At 39.5% G+C, this 20,453-nt stretch overlaps 1 protein-coding gene and 1 pseudogene across 24 annotated transcripts in view; both read right to left on the minus strand.

Moving 5' to 3' along the window:
- Positions 1-20,453, minus strand: part of KIF1B (kinesin family member 1B) — a 151,620-nt gene that overhangs the window by 100,533 nt on the left and 30,634 nt on the right. For all 24 annotated transcript variants that reach the window (XM_066270469.1, XM_066270470.1, XM_066270466.1 and 21 more), the window contains exons 3-5: positions 7,079-7,155; positions 5,448-5,627; positions 1,976-2,041 (exon numbers count right to left, since the gene is read on the minus strand). In XM_066270469.1, the coding sequence (XP_066126566.1) occupies positions 1,976-2,041; positions 5,448-5,627; positions 7,079-7,155 (323 nt within the window). The remainder of the gene's footprint in view (positions 1-1,975; positions 2,042-5,447; positions 5,628-7,078; positions 7,156-20,453) is intronic.
- Positions 11,825-12,377, minus strand: LOC136328787 (translationally-controlled tumor protein pseudogene; annotated as a pseudogene).

A 20,453-nucleotide genomic window follows, 5' to 3' on the forward strand; every position in this document is an offset into this window, starting at 1 on the left:
TATTTTTGTTAAAATGAATTTTCTTGTCTCATCCTGTAACTATTCTGTTTTGAATCATATGACGGAGTTTTTTGATCTTGTAATAAAAAAAGCCATTTTCTTTCATTGTAGGTCTAAGTTCACAGGCTTATTTAGAGTGCAATGCAGACCCTCAGTTCTTTAGGTTCAGGGGACGTCCACCTTCTTTCCTGCCTCTCTCCCTGATTCACAGTGCTCCAGCCACACTGGGCTTTTTGCTGCTGTTGCTGGAACACACAGGAATGTTTCTACTTCAAGGCCTTTCCTTTTCCTCTACCTAGAATTTTCTTTTCCTGGATATCTTTTGACTGAGTTTTTCACCTCCTTCAGGTCTCTTCTTCACATCTTGCCACCCCTCAGGGGCTTGCCTGACTACCCCTCATAGTACCGCAGCCCACCTTCCACCCAGCACTCCTCGTCTCCTTTACCCTGTTCTTTTCTTTTCCTCATCGTGCTTACCCCACTCCACTCTAACCTATTTTATAATTTTACTTATTTCTTATATCTGTTGTTTATTTTCAGTCTCCCTTCCTAGAACCATAAGCTCATCAGAGTAGGGATCTTTGCTTTATTAGCTGATGTATGTTTAGTGCCTAGAAAGAGCCCGAAAAGGCCTGGTGCTTAATGAATTGAATTTGCCACTTGGGATCTCTAGTGGTTGGTTCATTCAGAACTAAAAGAAACTGGTGGCTCAGATGGATCTGCATAGTAGAGAATAAGTAATGGAGCACATCCATCTTTACTAGGTTATTTTGGGTCCTCTTAGCCTCATAACCGTGTTAAAAGGGACATGCTTTCCAAGAAGATAAAATATCTTCCTGGGAGTCAGGACTATATGTACAAGTTTAAGTACATGGGAATGATTAAAATACCATCTCACTTTCTAGAGTGACCTGCTTTTAGAAAAATTATCTGTCATCCTACTGTTTTACTCTCATAATAAATCAATTACTTTATCTTTCAGCATTCTCAGTTTTTTAAGTTATTTTGAAATACAATATAAAAATACAGTAAGGCCCTGGCCAGTGGCTCAGTGGATAGAGAGTTGGCCCGGTGTATTTATGTCCCGGGTTTGATCCCCCAGTCAGGGCACACATGAGAAGCGACCATCTGCTTCTCTTTCCCTCTCTCTCTCCCTTCTCTCTTCTCCTCTCGCAGCTAGTGGCTTGACTGGTTCGAGCGTCAGCCTCAGGAGCTGATAGCTCAGTTGATTCGAGCATCGACTCCAGACAGCTTGCCAGGTAGATCTCGGTCAAGTGCATGTGGGAGTCTATCTCCCCTTCTCTTACTTAAAAAATAAATAAAAAGGGGGAAATGTTTGTCAAATAAACTAATCTATACAAAGTAATTCTATAAAACTTTTCTTAAAAAAGCTAGGGTATACAACAGATAGAGAATAAGTTTCCAAGATTATAAGCAAGTATAAAGGGTGGGGAAGATAAGAGATTTGATTACATATATTTGTAAAACGTATGCCTGTCAAAAATCATGATTAATAACGTTAAAGGAAAATAGTTCACACAAATAAGAAAAATATTGCAATCCTAGCATGTAAACAGACATAGCCATGTTCAAACACACTAATAAAGAAATTCAAACTTAAGAGTGAGAAAGTTTCCCTTATCAAATTAGCAAAAGTTAAAAAATGAAAATACTAAATGTTAGCAAGAGAAGAATGGGTGCTTACAGCCTCCTAATGGGGCTTCTTTCTAAAATTCAACTTTATTTTTTGACAACCAACATAAACACGAAGAAAATAAATGAAATTAAAGCCAGACTTATAAGTAAGGACTTAAATGCAACACTCTTCATTATAACCAAAACTTAGATATAGCCTAAAAGTACAAACTGGGGGAGCGGTTAAGTCATCGATAGCAGTCATAACTTGGAGCCATTTAAAACCATCTGAGGCAACTGAGTATGGAGGCCTCTGGTTTTAACCTGCAGGCGCACTCACCTCAACAGAGTAGGACATTTCTTCATTACAGTTGTCATTGATTTTCTCAAATAGTTCTTCACATAACTACAGAAACAGAATGAGAGACACATGAATAGTATAAATCAGAGAAGCAGTAAGTTACCCAGGATAGCTAAACAAGTTAGCAATATCCTCTTTTCTTTTTTTATCAAATACTAATGGTATCAACAACAAAGGTGAATTCTTTGAGTGAATTAGAAGGACAGGTTTAAACACATTCTTCTTATCTATATAATCCCTCAACAACAGCATCTCAATGTTTCCTGAGAAAGGAAGCTACATTTAGGGGAAGAGAAGGAATAATGTCTTTTACAATGTATGTCATTGACACAATTTATGTGAATTCAACTCTTCATACTATACTACAGTAACTGTGATCCCACTATTAGTATTATTATTGTAGGACTAAAACTACTATTTAACAGTATTTTGTATATACATTACTTTTAGGATATATAAATTTCATTATGTATTGTCAGTTACTATAATACATATAAATACACACATATAGAGAGAGAATACACACTATTTGGAGGGTGTAAATGAAACTATTTTCTAGAAACATTTTGACTCTATAATACTTTCCCTTTTACCTCTGTCTTAAAACCTCAAATCTTTATGAGAAGCTACTCTACTACATAGTGACATTTCTAACAGAAAACATCAACTTTTTAAGATCAGGAAAATTATAAAATTTCATTCTACCTATCTCTTGAATTACTTAAAATATGTGATGTTTTTTAAAGAATTAATGAAAATCTACTGAATTATCATTTGTTATACATTAGTAATAAGGCAATAACAAACATTTAAAAATAAACTATTTAATGTGAAGTCTAGAAGTCTAAATAGAATTTAAAATTTATTACAAATGGCAGTTTCTAAATAAATAATTACCTTTTTAAAAATTCATGCTTTTCCATTAAAATAAAATATTCCAAAATTCTATCAGAAAAAGGATACATATGGAACTATACAAGAACTCTAGTAGCAAACAAATTCAGGGAAAATAGAGGTGAAACAAAGTGTGGTAATGGGATAGAATAAATATGACTATTTAGTGTAATTTCAATCCACAATTATTTTATTGCCAAGTAAGTATTACAAAGTAATCAAATCAGAGATACCAGAACTACCATGTATGTGTTTGAATTCTGGCTCTGCCATTTCAAGTGACATGACCTCTGTGCCTCAGTTTCCTTATCTGTAAAATGAGGGTTACAACAGCACCTACCTCTTAGGGTCATGTGAAGAGGATTAGATGAACTCGTGTTTGTAAAGTACTTAGACCTGTGCATGGCACATGGGGAGTATTTCAGAATGTTTTCTCTAATTAGTATTGTAACTATTATTACTATTACAAAGAAGGACACTTCCCAAATATACATTATGTCTTAATACAGACATTAAAATTTTTTAACTGATTAATTGATTTTAGAAACAGAGGAAGGGGAGGAGAGGTAGAGAGAAATATTAATTTGTGGTTCCACTTATTTATGCATTCACTGGTTAATTCTTGTATGTGCTCTGACCAGGAATCAAACCTGCAACCTTGGTTTATCAGGCCAACACTCTAATGAACTGAGCTACTCAGCTAGGGTGATAGACATATACTTTTTATAGAGAAATAATAGTATGGGCCCTGGCCGGTTGGCTCAGTGGTAGAGCGTCGGCCTGGCATGCGGGAGTCCCAGGTTCGATTCCCGGCCAGGGCACACAGGAGAGGCGCCATCTGCTTCTCCACCCCTCCCCCTCTCCTTCCTCTCTGTCTCTCTCTTCCCCTCCCGCAGCCAAGGCTCCATTGGAGCAAAGATGGCCTGGGCGCTGGAGATGGCTCCTTGGCCTCTGCCCCAGGCGCTAGAGTGGCTCTGGTCTCAATGAGCAACGCCCCGGAGGGGCAGAGCGTTGCCCCCTGGTGGGCACAGCGTTAACCCCTGGTGGGCGTGCCGGCTGGATCCCAGTCGGGTGCATGCGGGAGTCTGTCTGACTGTCTCTCCCCGTTTCCAGCATCAGAAAATACAAAAAATTGTATGCTAGCACATTCAATTTTCTTCTAAAACGTTTTTTTCCTATGTATTCTAGAGACAGTCATACTAGGCCTATAGTTAGAAAAATAAATAAATAAATACTCTTTAAAATTAATTCTAAATATCATTAACAAAAGCAGACAACATTCCTGTTATTTAAAAAGAAGTTTTTTCTAAATACCTATGTCACAACTCCTCTGCATTCCCAAACAATATAAAATCAAAAGACTAACCACTCTTAGAAAAGAAATTTCAGGCCATTGCCAGTTGGCTCAACAATTAGTGTCGGCCTGGTGTACGAACGTCCCAGGTTCAATTCCCGGTCAGGGAACACAGAAGAAGTGACCATCTACTTCTCTCCCCCTCCCCCTTTTCTCCCTCTTCCCCTCCCAAAGCCAGTGGCTCAACTGGTTCTAGCATTGGCCCTGGGTGCTGAGGATAGCTCGGTTGGTTGGAACAAGTTAGTCTTGGGCACTAAAAATAGCTCAGTTGATTTGAGCATTGACTCCAGATGGGGCTGCCAGGTAGATCCCAGTTCAGGGGCATGTGGGAGTCTGTCTCACTAGCTCACTTCCTCTCACTTAAAAAAAAAACAAAACTCAATCTTAAAAGTGATAGTATTAAACTAATACAATAAAAGGAAAGTATTTCAATGTGATCAAAAAATAAAATAGTAAACTTATTAAGAGGTGATTTATATATGGAACTTAAAAAAAAAATCAGACCAACAACATTCATTAAGTATCCCCAGGATTCAGAACAGAGCCTGTTATATACTATCTTTTTGAAGAAGCTGGTAACACTGTTCAAAAGATAACATTTTATACACAGCAAAACCTTTACAAAACATCAACCTTCCCACCTTATTTTTCTTTTTAAGTGAAAGCAAGGGCAGCAGAGAGACAGACTCTCATATGTGCCCCAACCAGAATCTACCCTGCAAGCACCTATGAGGGGATGCTCTGCCCATCTAGGGTGTTGATCCGTTGCTTGGCAACAGAGCTATTTTCAGCACCTGGGGCAGAGGCCACAGTGCCATCCTAAGCGCCTGGGGCCAACTCACTCAAATCAATCAATCGTGCCATGGCTGCAGGGAAGGGGGAGGGGTAGCAAAGCAGATAGTTGCTTCTCCTGTGTGCCCTGACTGGAAATCAAACCCCGATCATTTACATGCTGGGCAGATGCTCTATCACTGAGCCAACTGGTCACAGCCAACTTTTCCACCTTTAAGGTAGACATGTATACATGTCAATCTCTTCCAAAAGACTGTTAGTTTCTCAGGAGGGAGAGGGACAGGTAATTTATCTTTGTGCCTGGTATGATAGTCCCAGAATAAATGTTTGCTAAATAAAAGTAACTGTCAAAGCCTTTGAAAACTAAGAGTAATGATGAACGAAGGTTTTTCATTGTGTTTTGCTTATTACCTGTGGAATGATGCCAGCCTGGCTTTCTTCTTGTTTACCCATCATTGTGTAAGATTTCCCAGCACCAGTTTGCCCATAGGCAAAAATACAGACATTATATCCCTCAAAGGCATGTAAGAGCATTTCCTTTCCAATATCATTGTACACACGACTTTGAGATGCAAAACATGGATCCTCGGGCTATCAAGATTAAAAGAAGAAATAAATGACATTTTATTTATATTCGTTCCTATGCTTATTTGATTACTTCTATAATAAATACAAGTGTTTTGCATCAGAATAGTCACCTAAAATATATATTTTTAGATTTCCCCCAATACATAGTTTATTCTCCTCGTTTTACACACACACACACACACACACACACACACTATCCAGGTCAGCCATATAAAACCATATCTATATGAAATTATCTAGCATGATTACACTTTGTTTTCCATAATCTTACAAATATCTCTCTTCCATTCACAGGGTGCTCCAAGAAAATTTTTTTCTTTTTTCTTTCTTTTTTGTGACAGACAGAAAGACAGAGAGACAGAGGGACAGATATGGACAGACAGAGAAAGGAAGAGAGATGAGAAGCATCAGTTCTTCTTTGCAGCACCTTAGTTGTTTATTGATTGCTTTCTCATATGTGCCTTGACTGAGGAGCTACAGCAGATCAAGTGACCCCTTGCTCAAGCCGGCGACCTTGGATTCAAGCTGGTGAGGCTGGCTTGAATTAGATGAGCCCACGCTCAAGCCTGCAACCTCGGGGTTTTGAACCTGGGTCCTTTGTGTCCCAGTCCAACGCTCTATCCACTGCGCCACCACCACGTCAGGTCAAGAAAATTTTCTTAAGAGGAAAATGGGACTAAAAGATAAATGATCAAGTTCACATATAAAAATACTTTTGAAAGTTGCTAACAGTAGTGCAGATATCTTAATAAACACAGCTTTCAGCCTGACCAGGCGGTGGCGCAGTGGATAGAACGTCGGACTGGGATGCAGAAGACCCAGGTTCGAGACCCTGAGGTCGCCAGCTTCAGCGTGGGCTCATCTGGTTTGAGCAAAAATTCACCAGCTTGGACCAGAGGTCGCTGGCTCAAGCAAGGAGTTACTCAGTCTGCTGAAGGCCCATGGTCAAGGCACATATGAGAAAGCAATCAATGAACAACTAAGGTGTCTCAATGCGCAACAAAAAACTAATGATTGATGCTTCTCATCTCTCTGTTCCTGTCTGTCTGTCTCTGTCTATTATCCCTCACTGACTTTCTCTCTGTCTCTGTAAAAAAATAAAATAAAAATTAAACACAGCTTTCAGCAAAGACTGTTACAAATTAGCCTTTGTCAATAGTTTAAAACATCTCCTATTCCAACACAAAATAGGAAGAAAAAAAAAGAACAACAAAAAACGCTGAACAAAGAGATGCAGAAGCAAACAAACTCTAGTTTTGGAACAAGCCCTTGAGGCCAGCAAGACTGCAGGTCCTATACTGAGTAAGGATATTGCGAAGGGCCCTACTCTCCACTTTCCTAGGAGCTCGTAACTTCTATTTGCCTGTTGGAGCTACAGGCTCTTTGAAAACATGTTTAAACACCCTCCAATCCCCACACAGTTCCCATTGATGCTGCACCAGGAGTATACTCACCGAGGTGTGAGACCAGTAGGAGTAGTCGAAGCTGAAGGACTTCGGAGCTTCCTTTGGATTCTTTGGATTAATAATACCTGGAGATTAAAATGTTTTGATTTTATAAGTCACTCAGTTGCATGCTTTTTATTTCAACAGGATATTATGCATAAATTCAAAACATCCAAGTCAGTAAATTCATACCACTGAATCTAAATAGGGCAATCAAAAACAAAAATAATCACATTTTAATAGGTGGACTATACATAGAATTTGAAAAGAATCAGATCAATAACATTCACAAAGTGTCACCGGATTCAGAGCAGAGCCTGGTACACAGTAGGTGCTCATTAATATTTTATGACTGAGCCCAAAGGAAGTTAAGCAGCTGAGATCTGGAAATGAGCCACATTACTGTTTCAAGGTTCTTCAGAAGCTTCGAATATTATGACACATCAAAAATAAAAATTTGAAAAATTACTGAATTACTCTAACAACTATTTGAAATAAACTCTTTTTTTTAGTATATGTGCTGCCGAAGCGAGCACTGAAATAAACTCTTTTTAAAGCTCTTACCTACTTCAGAAAAGCATTTGGTAATGAAGTACTCATTGGAAAGATAGTCTCATTTCTGAAATTCACAGCTGACAACTAATACACACCATATTTCCCCATGTATAAGACGCACAGTTTTTCAAAAAATTTGGGGTCTATAAACTGGGTGCATCTTGTACAGTGGTTGTAGTTTTTTTTTAACTTGCATTTCCCACTTTTCACGCTTCTTTTTACACTCACTGTTGAAGACAGGGAATCGTCATTGGACACAGATGAGGACAAGCTAATGAATGGGAGTTGTGACAGTGATGAGGAGTTATATGAATTTTATGATGAATAAAACTTGAGTTCAATAACTTTATGTAATACATTTTTTCCCCCAAATTTCAGACTACAAAATTAAGGTGTGTCTTATACATGGGAGCGTTTTATACATGGGGAAACATGGTAAGTTACCATATGTATGTGTGCACATTTGTGTCTATGTGGGTATACAGTGAATCACAGACCACTAAATCTTCTGGGGAATGTTGTAAACAGCAAATTTACTTACTGACCGAAAAGTATGAAGTCTCATTGCCCAAATTAACAGTGATTTCTCTTGTGATTAATTTAATCACACTCCACTGCAGGGACTGACTGAGGGCTGAGGCTTAGCCCTCTCCCTTTCTCATACACACAAAGCTCTGGCTCCTCATATTTCACATGGAATCGAATCCTTGTAACATGTGGTCATGAAATCTCCTTAAAGACCCGACATGGCAACCAATCCACTTCTCTAAGGCAGGGCCATAACCCAGAGTATCAGTGAGATCAAGATTAAAAAATAAATCTGTCCAGAGCAGCTGCTACTCAGGACATAAATAGCAACAGTTGCTACTGTGCTTAGTTCTCTCTCTTCCGTATTCAGCAGGATATGGCCACACACTTATGTTCCAACCTCAAATGCTGACAGTGTATTAATAAGGCTCAAACTGCACATAATCATGTGACAAGGAGACATGGTTCTAGAAAGAACATCTCCTCACATACAAATGGCAACCTAAGCAAAGAAGAATGTTTCTAAACAAAAGGCACTACATATAAGAAGTAACAGCCAACATTTATGGGGCACTGACTCTAAGCTGTAAATACTTTCTGTGTACTAACCTACTTAACCACCCCCCCTAACCACTCAATAAAGCAGATGTGTTATTATCCCAAGACTGAAGAACCAATCCAGGATGTGAACTTGAAGAGCTTGGCTCCAGAGCACACACTCTGAGCCAAGACATCCATCATTTATTTATTTAATTGATTTTTTTCTTTTTAGAGAAAGAATGGAAAGGGGAGAGGGGGGAAGACAGAGAGAGAGAGAGAAACACATTGATTTGTTGTTCCAGTTATCCATGCATTCATTGATTGATTTCTGCATGTGCTGTGACCAGGGATCGAACCCACAACCTTGATGTATTGGGATGACACTCTAACCAAGTGAGTTACCTGGCCAAAGGAATACTCATCATTTAAATGCTTATTTCCTACATGCAACCATCACCAGGACAAACACAGAAAGGCATTTTTATGAACATGCACACATATATGTATCTGTATACATATATATATATATGACCATGATGACGAACCTATGACACACGTGTCAGCAGTGATGCACGTAGCCATTTTTGATGACACGCGGCCACATGCAGCCGCATACCAGAGAAGTATGGGGCTGCATGCTGAGAAGGACGTTTCATCCTCAGCCGAGGATAAAACATTTGCTGTAGTGTAGACACTCTGTGCCGGAGGTCTGTAGGCCAAAATATTTTTGTTATTTAAACTATAAATATAGCGAAATTATGGTTTTTTTCTCGAAGTGACACACCACCCGAGTTATGCTTGGTTTTTTGGCAAATTTTGACACATCAAGCTCAAAAGATTGCCCATCACTGGTATATGACTACCCCCTAATATTATACTTCAGGCATTAAAACTCTCCTTACCCATTTAAAACTAGGAACTTGAGAATTATATTTCCTTAAACTTGAAAAACCACATATAAACTCTACCCCAAAAAACATCCAAAAGTTAATGTCATACTATATGAACCAGATTTCAGATTTCAGTGGCTCAGCATTAAGGACAGTAACAAGATGAGTTGTAGGCTATGACCTCTGTAGTTTTCACTACTCAAAAACATGTTTAAAACAAACACTTCTAACCTCTGGAAAATTTGCTGTCATAAAGCTTTTTTTATTAAAAATTTTTTCCATTGATTTGAGGGTGGGAAGGGCTAGTGAGAGAGAAAGAGTTGTTTCACTTAGTTGTGCACTCATTGATTGCTTCTTGTATGTGCCCTGATGGGGGATCGAACCCATGACCTCAGTACACTGGAACGACTCTTTATCCACCGAACCTCCCAGCCAGGGCCTGCTGTCATAAAACATTTAAGCCATGTTTCATTCAGACTTTTAGGTACCAATTCTGCCAAGAACTTAAGAGTTAGTCTTCAGATCCAACTCCTTTGTTTCCTTTTCTCTAGTAAAGAAAAATTATACCAGTGAATAATTTCCTTGATTCACATAAAATCCTTTTCCTCTTCCTCAATATTCCCTTTCAGATCTTGGAAACTTCTGAAACAAATAAACTTTCTTAGCTCCCAGCTTCAAAACCAAGCTCCTTTTAAATAACTGCCTCTAAGACAACAAAACCCTTTTTATTTTTAACATAAATAAGTAAATCAAAATATTATTTTACAGAGTTAGTGCCCTGGCTGGGTGGCTCAGTTGGTTAGAGCATCATCCTAATAAGCCAAGGTTGCAGGTTCGATCTCTCGTCAGGTCATATACAAGAATCAACCAATGAATGCATAACTAAGTAAAACAACAAACTGATGTTTCTCTCTCTTTCTCCTCTCCTCTCTCAAAAAATCAATAAATAAAAATTTAAGTTATTTACATAATAGTTATGTCAAACAAAATTAAATTTACCTACGATATTTTAAAATGTTAAATTTCTAAATAAAAGATATTTAAGATTTAAGACACTTTGGAACAATGCAAAATTCAATACTATTGTTACCTGTTTAAGGGAAAAGTGTAAGCAGGAAGCCTCAGAAGGCATGGGTGATTTCTATATGTTAGGTTGAGTAGTAGTTATAGGGTTCTTTGTTTTGTAGTATTCTTTATATGTAGCTATATAAACATTGTATTGCCTTTAACACATAAAGTATTTCCTAATAAAAGATTTTAAAACCTCAGAACTCTTCAAATGAAAAGTAAAAACTGTTATGAGGATAAAATATTAACGACAGCACTTGAACTCATCAGAAGCCCACTATTATCTCCATGGACAATGAATTAATGTTTCTAAACATGCCAAAAGACTTTTCTTTCTGAATTAATAACAGTTGAGATCTGACTTCCTTTAACTCAATTAAGAAATAGGATCTTTCTGCCTGACCAGGCAGTGGTGCAGTGGTTAGAGCATCGGACTGGGATACAGAGGACCCAGGTTCGAGACCCCGAGGTCGCCAGCTTGAGTGTGGGTACATCTGGTTTAAGCAAAGCTCACCAGCTTGGACCCAAAGTCGCTGGCTTGAACAAGGGGTTACTCGGTTTGCTGTAGCCCCAAGGTCAGGGCACATATGAGAAAGCAATCAATGAACAACTAAAGTGCTGCAACAAAAAATTGATGCTTCTCATCTCTCTCCCTTCCTGTCTGTCCCTATCTGACTCTCTCTCTGTCTCTGCCAAAAAAAAGAAGAAAAAAAAAAAGAAATAGGATCTTTCTAACCACTGATAGAAAGGGAAGGAATGAAACAATATATTTAATAGAAATTATATAGGATTTGTATTCAAAGGGCTAGCATTAGTACCTATATTTTGGTATCTTTTAATATTCTAAACATACAAAAAACAATTAGGAAATATATATATATTTTTAAAATATATATATATTGATATTTTTGTGATCTTAGGTATTGTTTCACTTTCGTGTCCTCTTGAAAACTAAGATAATACCTAGAGTTCACAGAATTAAATATAGAAACCACTACACAAATGTTAATTTTCAATAATAGGTATTTTATCCTGTATGTTTTTTTAATGAGTTTAAATGCATTTTATTTTTAGATAACCTACATGACGTGTTTTTCTCCAAAACAATACCTCTGTTTCAAATATATCAAGGTCAAAATAAATGAAGAACTCAGATAACATCAGTCCCATTGTTTCAGTCCTTGTGTGTGGATGAAAAGCAGCAGCCAGTTATGATGACAGGTGAGAGACCCAAATTGCCAAATTTGTAACATTTTCCCACTTCTAACCCATCCTTAAAGAAAATCACAGATGGGGTCACACCATCCTCACGGTAGTCCAGCAGAGCCATCATGCCATCTGGATGCATATTTTCACCAATAAAGAATTTCAGAAGTTTCTGAAATTAGCAAGCATGTGCTTGATTTGTTCTATAGCCCCTGTCATAAAAGGTTTCTGGTCTCTGTTCTTCACAGTTCCCTTTGAATAATTTCATGTAATCTTTGACATACTGCTTGTAGGCTTCATTTGTGAAGTTGGTTTCCTGCAAATAATAGTTCATAACAATATCAACACCTGTGATTACTATGCTTTCAGTACCTCTGCCCTCGGGCGTCATCAATGTCACCCTCGGTCCTACTGACCATCGTCTCCTCCACCTCCAGACACAGACCATCCATGACCTCCCAGACCTTGTAGAGGTCAGAGAACATCTCCTCATGGCTGATGAGGTCCCAGTGGACGATCATGATGACAGCAGCTGGAAGGAGATGATGGAGGTGCTGGCCTTGCCGGAGCCCAGAGTTTAGAATGAGTGGCGGTGCCCAGGGAAAGGGAGCAGGCCAAAAAAAAGCTATTTTAATCTTAATCTAGTTTTTAAACTCTCTCGATACTTGGTGGGTATAACCATATTCCATGGTCTTTAAACCAAAGTGAGAAAAGTTAACTAATTTATAAAGTAAGCTAAAGCATAATATAAGAAATTTTATTTCTTGGCAAGGTCAAAATACTACATCTGGGTCCTTTAGATGTGCCATCAAATCTTTTGTGCTCCTACCACATCACAAACCCTTCAGTACATGGACCACATCTTACGGATCCTCTGTCCCACATGGAATGGGCACTCAGATGAATATGTCGTGCACCACTTCAATTTGATTCAATCATGTACCATTTTTAAGAGCAGTGAAAGAAAAACCAAAACAGTGCACATTAGGGCAATCGATACATAAAATACAAGTAAATTTTGTCAACTTTCACAGAATGAATATAGAGAGAATTGTGTTAATGAATAAATATTATTGAAATATTGGGCAATGTTAATGTAGTGATTCTTGTATCCGAGTCAGCTGAGCTAAAAATAAAGTGTGCAGGACTTGGGTTTCTCAGAAAGCCTGCACATAAGAATGGAATTATAGTAATTAATGAACATATTCAACATATAAACAGTATTTTTGCCAATATAAAATTGTAAAAGTTGTTACAAATAAAGCATGTCTCCCAGGGTCATGTGAGCATGCAGGCTTTGTCCAGGACAAATTGAGGCAGGAAAGTTATAATAGGGAACAAAAGTCTCAAGCTCTACCTGCTCCCTCAGTTTTGGCTGGAACATCACAGACATGTCCTTTACTGACCACGTGTTCCCCCGCTTCCCTCTCCCCAATTTCCTATAACTGGGAGGACCACAGAGAAACCCCTCTCTGGAGAGGAGAGACAAGGAAGACCCTTGTTGGCAGTCACTCCACCAGCGTCAGAAACAGAGGACCACCCTATCCCACCTTACCCACATTTAATGAAAACCTTCCACCAGACCCCATCAAGGCATCTTGTTCTCCAAGGCTGCACACTCTCCCTTCTTGAGTGTGTACTATCACTTTAATAAACTTACTGTACATTGCTAACTCCTTCTGCCATGTTCTTGAACCCCTTGTTCTGTGACAAGAACCTGGATCAGGCTGAGGCTTCCCTTTGGCCTCCCCAGGTGACACCTGGCATCAAAATGACCGTATTTCCCTTCAAAGAATAGACTTTTTGAGGACTGAAGTCAGAATATAACTATTATTTTACATGCTGTATACTTTATATTGCTTTATTTCCTATAAAATCAACTTTTCATGCCACTTTTCAAGGTCCCTTTTAAATTCTTCTGCACCTAAGGCTGCTTCTCCTATCAAGATTTCTCTGGACACACATTGTACTCCAGACCTGGAATCTCTTCTTCAAGCAACTTTTTCACAGATGATCTTGGAGTCATCTTTCACTTTCTCTTCTCACCTTCAGCATCTGATCTACCCTGTCAGCTCCAATTTCAAATGTATACAGATTCCCAGGGCTTCTTACCACCACCATCATTAGCACCCTGGTCTAAGCCACCATCTCTCTCACTGGGATAACTGCAATACCTCCTGAATGAGCTTCCAGTTCCTGCCCCCCAACCCCCTTTCTGCTCCCCATGAGCCCTGGAAGAGTCTAATCACAACATTGCAGGGAGTAAACCTTCTCAGATGACCACGTCAAGCCTCGAGTGAAACCCTTCCAAAGGCTTCCCATCATACCCTGAACAAAACCCCAGGAGGCTTTATAGTTGCCCCATCTCCCACTGCCCTCTAGGACTTCCTTTCCAAAGACCCAGCCCTCACTCTGGTCCCACTGGTCCTCTTACTAAAGACACTCATCTTACGGGCTCTGTACTTACTGCTCGACCAGAGATGCTATTCGCTCAAGTATCTGAAGAGTCCACTCCCTAACTTCGTGCAGATCCATGTTCAAACATCACCTATCACAAGGCCCTTTCTGACCATTCTACTAAAAATTTTTTATGATTTGGTGAAACAGAGGAGGCTTGGCTGAAGGATAAGTAGGAACCTGGGAAAGTGAAGTGGTAACAATAACTGCTAACACTTAACTAAATGCTTACTATTTTCCAAATACTATGCTAACATTACATGTATTCACTTCTTTAATCCTCACAATAACCTTACGAAGTAGGTACAATTATCATTTCCATTTTACATTTGGAGCAACCGAGACACAGATATATGTGCTTACTCAAGGTCAGAGCCTGGATTAAAATCTTGACCATCTGGTTCCAGGGCTCTGAACCACTGGGAAATATGATTCCAAGTCAGGGAACTCTATTAGGAAGCCCTGGGGCAAAAAGAAGCGCACTGTACCCAGCTACTGGTTTGGCAGGTCTCGTCAAGCCCAATGAGCAGCAAAGGTTAGAAAAGCAACAAAATCTCAGGGTCAAATCATGGTGGACTTTTTTTTAATGCTCTCTCTATTTTTTTTATTGATTTTAGAGAGAGGAAGTGAGAAAGAGACAGAAACATTGACCTGCTCCGGTATGTGCCCTTAATGGGGATCAAACTGGCAACCTTTGTATATTGGGACAATGCTCTAACCAACTGAGCATCTGGCCAGGACACAGTGGACTTTAAGATGGTGAACCCCTGAGCAATAAGAAGTCACTGGATTGAAGGAAGGTATCACTGGAAGTGTGGAGACCAATTACATAGACTACAATAGCTGCTGCAGAATATTTGGGAATGTTTGCTTGCCATTTGTGTAATGACATGAGAGCTGCATCTGGCATCAGAAATCCATAAATTATAGTATGTAGCATTTGGGAGAAAGATTCCTATATCAAAAGTATACTGCTCACAAAAATTAGGGGATATTTCATCGCTTCATATTCATTTTGAAATATCCCCTAATTTTTATGAGTGGTATATATTATGTCTCTTGAGCCTGACCTGTGGTGGCACAGTGGATAAAGTATTGACTTGGAACGCAGAGGTCGATGGTTCAAAACCCCAGGATTGCCTGGTCAAGGCACATATGGGAGTTGATGCTTCCTGCTCCTCCCCCCTTCTCTTTCTCTCTCTCCCTCTTTCTCTTTAAAATGAATAAATAAAATCTTAAAAATAAAGTATTATGTCTCTTTATCCAAAACTGAATTTTATTCTATAATATGACCCAATATTTAATAATCAATATTTGAGTTGTCATAGAAAATATTTCTAGGATATTTTCAAAGGAAATAGAATACTGTAGAGGCTTTAATCTAAACCCACCCTAATGATCCAATATTATTGTCGAGTACACCTGTAACTTGGGCACATAAACTCTGTAAGCCTCAATTTTCTTATCTGTAAAATGAGTACAATAATAGCAATGCTTAATTTTATACATAGATTCCAAGTTGTGAGGATTAATGGTTAATCCATATCTAGAGTTTTAGCTCAGGGCTTAGCACAAAGTAAATGTTCAAAACATTCTTTCTTTAACAAATATTTGAGTTTCTATCATGCCCCAGACCTGAAGGAACCTTAAGGAAGTGAAAAGCAGACCCTGACTTCAAGGACCTTACATTCTAATAAGGAAGATAATTAACTAATAAAGAGAAGATAAAAGGTAACAATAGGAGTGGTGATTTTAGATATAACTGAGCAGGTTGCCTGCCACCTCTGAGAAGGTGATATTTAAGCAGGGATCTGAATGACATTGGAGGAACAGGTAAGACCACCAGTGTAACCAGAGGGGTAAACAATGATGAGATGTGAAATCAGCTAGCCAGAAGCCAAATTCTATTGGTCCTTGTGGCTAAAGTGAGGACTTAATTTTATCCTAAAAGTGATAGAAAGCAAGGAAGGATTTTAAGCAGAGGGGTAACATAATTTAATTTACATTTCTAAAACATGACTCTAGCTACTGCATAAGAACAAGAGCAGAAACTGAGAGAGAGGAGGGTACTGTAGTGTTGACTTGGACTAGAGCAGAAAGTAACTGGCTTCAAGATAGAGTGTGAAGGCAGAGATGACAGGACTTACTGATGAATTACAGATGGCCTGTAAGAAAAAGAGGAGGCAAGAGGACTCAAATATTTTCGATCTCAGAAACTAAAAGAATGAGTAAGAATGAAGGAAGAACCACCTTAGGTGGGCAGGGAGGAAAAAAAATAATTCTGTTGAGGTACTTCTTAGGCTTTCAAGTAGAGTTAACAGCTGGACAGACAAGCCTAGAGTTCTACAGAGAGGTCCAGGCTAGAGAAATAAATATGGAAGTCATCATCATCTAATGACATTCACAGCCTCGAGCCTGGATGAAATCACTAAGGGAGTCTGTCTCCCCTGGAAACAGAGAAGAGCTCAAAGAAAAGAGACAAAGTCCTGGTTTACTTTTAACATAGGGAGGCAAGAAAGAACAGAGAATGGCAGTGAGTAAGAAGGCAATCAGGAGAGCAGAGCCTGAGGGCCACAGGACGAAATGTTCCAAAGAGAAAGACAAGCTGTATTAGCTACTATTATTACAATGCTTATTATCATAACCATCTTCTGGATTCCCCAGAGGAAGAAGTCTTTGTTCACGCTCCCTCCTGGCTTCCTCAATAACTCGCTCTGCTCACCCTCATTGCTGGGCCTTGGCTTCCTATCGCTGTTCTGATCTTGTCTATTCTTGATACTGTTTTCTTAAGTTCTACTTCATAAATCAGAAAGGCAGCTTCAAAATTGAAGATCTTATTGTATCTTTTCTCAAGTCCAAAGGGCAGATGATCCCACATGTATCCTCTCCATATACCTTTACACCTTTCCTCTTTTATCTTCAAACGTCTTATTTCTCATGCTATAGCTGTCACTACCTTAGGTGAGCTGAAGAGTGAAGAACAGGACAGTATCTTCCATGTAAAGGCTGACCTGAAGACCCTTACCCAAGATAAAGAAAAATGCCTGTAAAAGAACTATCATAAATGTCCCATAGCTTTTAGTTTATTCATGAACCAAAAGACCATTTTCTCTTTCTTGAGATCCCTTCAAGTCAAAATTAGCCTTACAAAAGTCCATTAAGTAGCTGAATTTTACCCTTTTTTCCATGCCTTCTTTTCTAACTTTGTTACTTCTACATACAGATGCAGAAATAATGTTTTAATTACTAAGCCCTAGAAAATAAGGCAGTCAAAACAAATTTTCTACTTAAAAGCCTCCTCTTCTCCAGAATAATTCTGTTTATCTAATAATATCTCAAAGTCTCTATGTAGCAATTATATGGTTGTTGGCAAACTACTAAAGATTTTGCTGCAACTATAATTAACATATCAGAGTGTCAACACTATTACTTTCTATTAACATTTCTACCATAGCATGTTTGGGGTTTCTTAAAAATCCCAGTTACATCTTCAGCACAAACTTACTCTTCTAAAATCCTCCTATACCCAAAATTAAGGAAAATGGAATAGCCCTGGCCGGGTAGCTCAGTTGGTTAGAGAGTTATCCTGATACACCAAGGTTGTGGGTTCAATCCTTGGTCAGGGCACATACAAGAATCAACCAATGAATGCATAAATAAGTGAAACAACAAACTGTTGTTTCTCTCTCTCTCCCCTCTCTCTAAAATTAATAAACAAAAAAAAAAGAAATAAAAATAGCACATAATAAAAGCATTTTGTACATCGCTTATATTTCAAAACCATAAAACCAAAACCCATAAGCACCCTCTACTCAGAATAATTTATTTCCAGAAATATACATATTAAAGTGATAAAATAGCCTGACCAGGCAGTGGCGCAGTAGATAGAGCGTTGGACTGGGATGTGGAGGACCCAGGTTCGAGACCCTGAGGTCGCCAGCTTCAGCGTGGGCTCATCTGGTTTGAGCAAAGCTCACCAGCTTGGACCCAAGGTCGCTGGCTTGACCAAGAGGTTACTCGGTCTGCTGAAGGCGCACGGTCAAGGTACATATGAGAAAGCAATCAATGAACAACTAATGTGTCGCAACGAAAAACTGATGATTGATGCTTCTCATCTCTCTCCGTTCCTGTCTGTCTGGGGTCCCTATCTATCCCTCTCTCTGACTCTCTCTCTGTCTCTGTAAAAAATAAAAAATAAATAAAGTGGTAAAGTATATTGCCATAAGATAGATTTGAACAAAAGACCCATAATTATAATATTCCTTAATCATTTAAAGTAACAAACTTAGATTCCAAATCTTATAAACAAGATAAATGTACTATATGTGTTCACTGTATACTTAATACCTTTGTATTAAAAATAAATATACAGCCCTGGCCGGTTGGCTCAGCAGTAGAGCGTCGGCCTAGCGTCGGCCTAGGACCCGGGTTCGATTCCCGGCCAGGGCACATAGGAGAAGCGCCCATTTGCTTCTCCACCCCTCCGCCGCGCTTTCCTCTCTGTCTCTCTCTTCCCCTCCCGCAGCCAAGGCTCCATTGGAGCAAAGATGGCCCGGGCGCTGGGCATGGCTCTGTGGCCTCTGCCTCAGGCGCTAGAGATGGCGAGGCCCAGGATGGGCAGAGCATCGCCCCCTGGGGGGCAGAGCACCGCCCCTGGTGGGCGTGCCGGGTGGATCCTGGTCGGGCGCATGCGGGAGTCTGTCTGACTGTCTCTCCCTGTTTCCAGCTTCAGAAAAATGGAAAAAAAAAAAAATAAATAAATAAATATACAATAGGGAAAAAAACTACCAAGTCTATAGTGTCACAAGGTCATTACTTGGGTATAAAATAAATATGCAAGCTATAATAAACATTAAATATACTCAGTTAACAATAATTCTGCTCTTCCTAAGCAAATTTTGAATGATTTTGATAGATCATTTAGAAGGCCTTGCTCTCATTCAATCTGAGTGGAACAAAAACTGCCAGAACTAATATTAATATCCTTTTAATTCATAATTTCCCTGCATCAAGAAAGAACATTAAAATAAATTTTAATCTAATAGTTAAATCCAAAGTAGATATAGATATTCAGTATCACTACACAGAATGGTAAACAGTAATTATTTTGAGGGGCAGTCTATATAGCATAGAGGTTAAGAGTGAGGGCTCCAGAGCCAGCCAGCATGAGTTCACTTTGCAGTTCTCCCAATTCCTAGATGTATGACCGCAGGCAGGTTGGCCAACATCTACCCCCTCGCCCGTGAATGGGGAAAATAAAAGGAAGTATCTGCCACAGGACTGCTGTGAGAATTAAATGAGTTAAAATATGAAAGTGCCTAATTGTGTCTGGCAGGCTTAAGTGTTCATTATTGTTGTTGTTGTTAATTACTAATCAAGCTCCCCACACACACACACACACACACACTAAAAGGCAATAAAAAGTAAAAGCTGCTTTTGTTTTTCCCTTCATCCATTTTGCCTCTTCAAGTTTATTCAGTTAAAAAGGAACTCTTTGGTATCAGACCAGAACAATGTCACAGGAAAATAGTAAATGTAGTTAAGTCATTTCCTCATTTAGGTAGCTTCTGCTAATTCCAGCCACCGTTTTCTGTTCTGTGGAAGGCCACAACAGAAAGGCCTTCCCAGCCACTCTTACCTTTCCTGACTCTACCCCCTCAATTATTTACACGTCTCGCTTCAATGTTTTCATTAACAATCATCACACTAAAATAAGACTAAAAACTCTCAGAGTCTGGCCCTGGCTAGTTGGCTCAGCGGTAGAGCGTCGGCCTGGCGTGCGGGGGACCCGGGGTCGATTCCTGGCCAGGGCACATAGGAGAAGCGCCCATTTGCTTCTCTACCCCCCCCCTCCTTCCTCTCTCTCTCTTCCCCTCCCGCAGCCAAGGCTCCATAGGAGCAAAGATGGCCCGGGCGCTGGGGATGGCTCCTTGGCCTCTGCCCCAGGCGCTAGAGTGGCTCTGGTCGCGGCAAAGCGACGCCCCAGAGGGGCAGAGCATCGCCCCCTGGTGGGCGTGCCGGGTGGATCCCGGTCGGGCGCATGCGGGAGTCTGTCTGACTGTCTCTCCCTGTTTCCAGCTTCAGAAAAATACAAAAAAAAAAAAAAAAAAGACAATAAAAACTCTCAGAGTTTGACAGCC

The sequence above is a fragment of the Saccopteryx bilineata genome, chromosome 3, assembly GCF_036850765.1.
Source record: "Saccopteryx bilineata isolate mSacBil1 chromosome 3, mSacBil1_pri_phased_curated, whole genome shotgun sequence".
NCBI lineage: Eukaryota > Metazoa > Chordata > Mammalia > Chiroptera > Emballonuridae > Saccopteryx > Saccopteryx bilineata.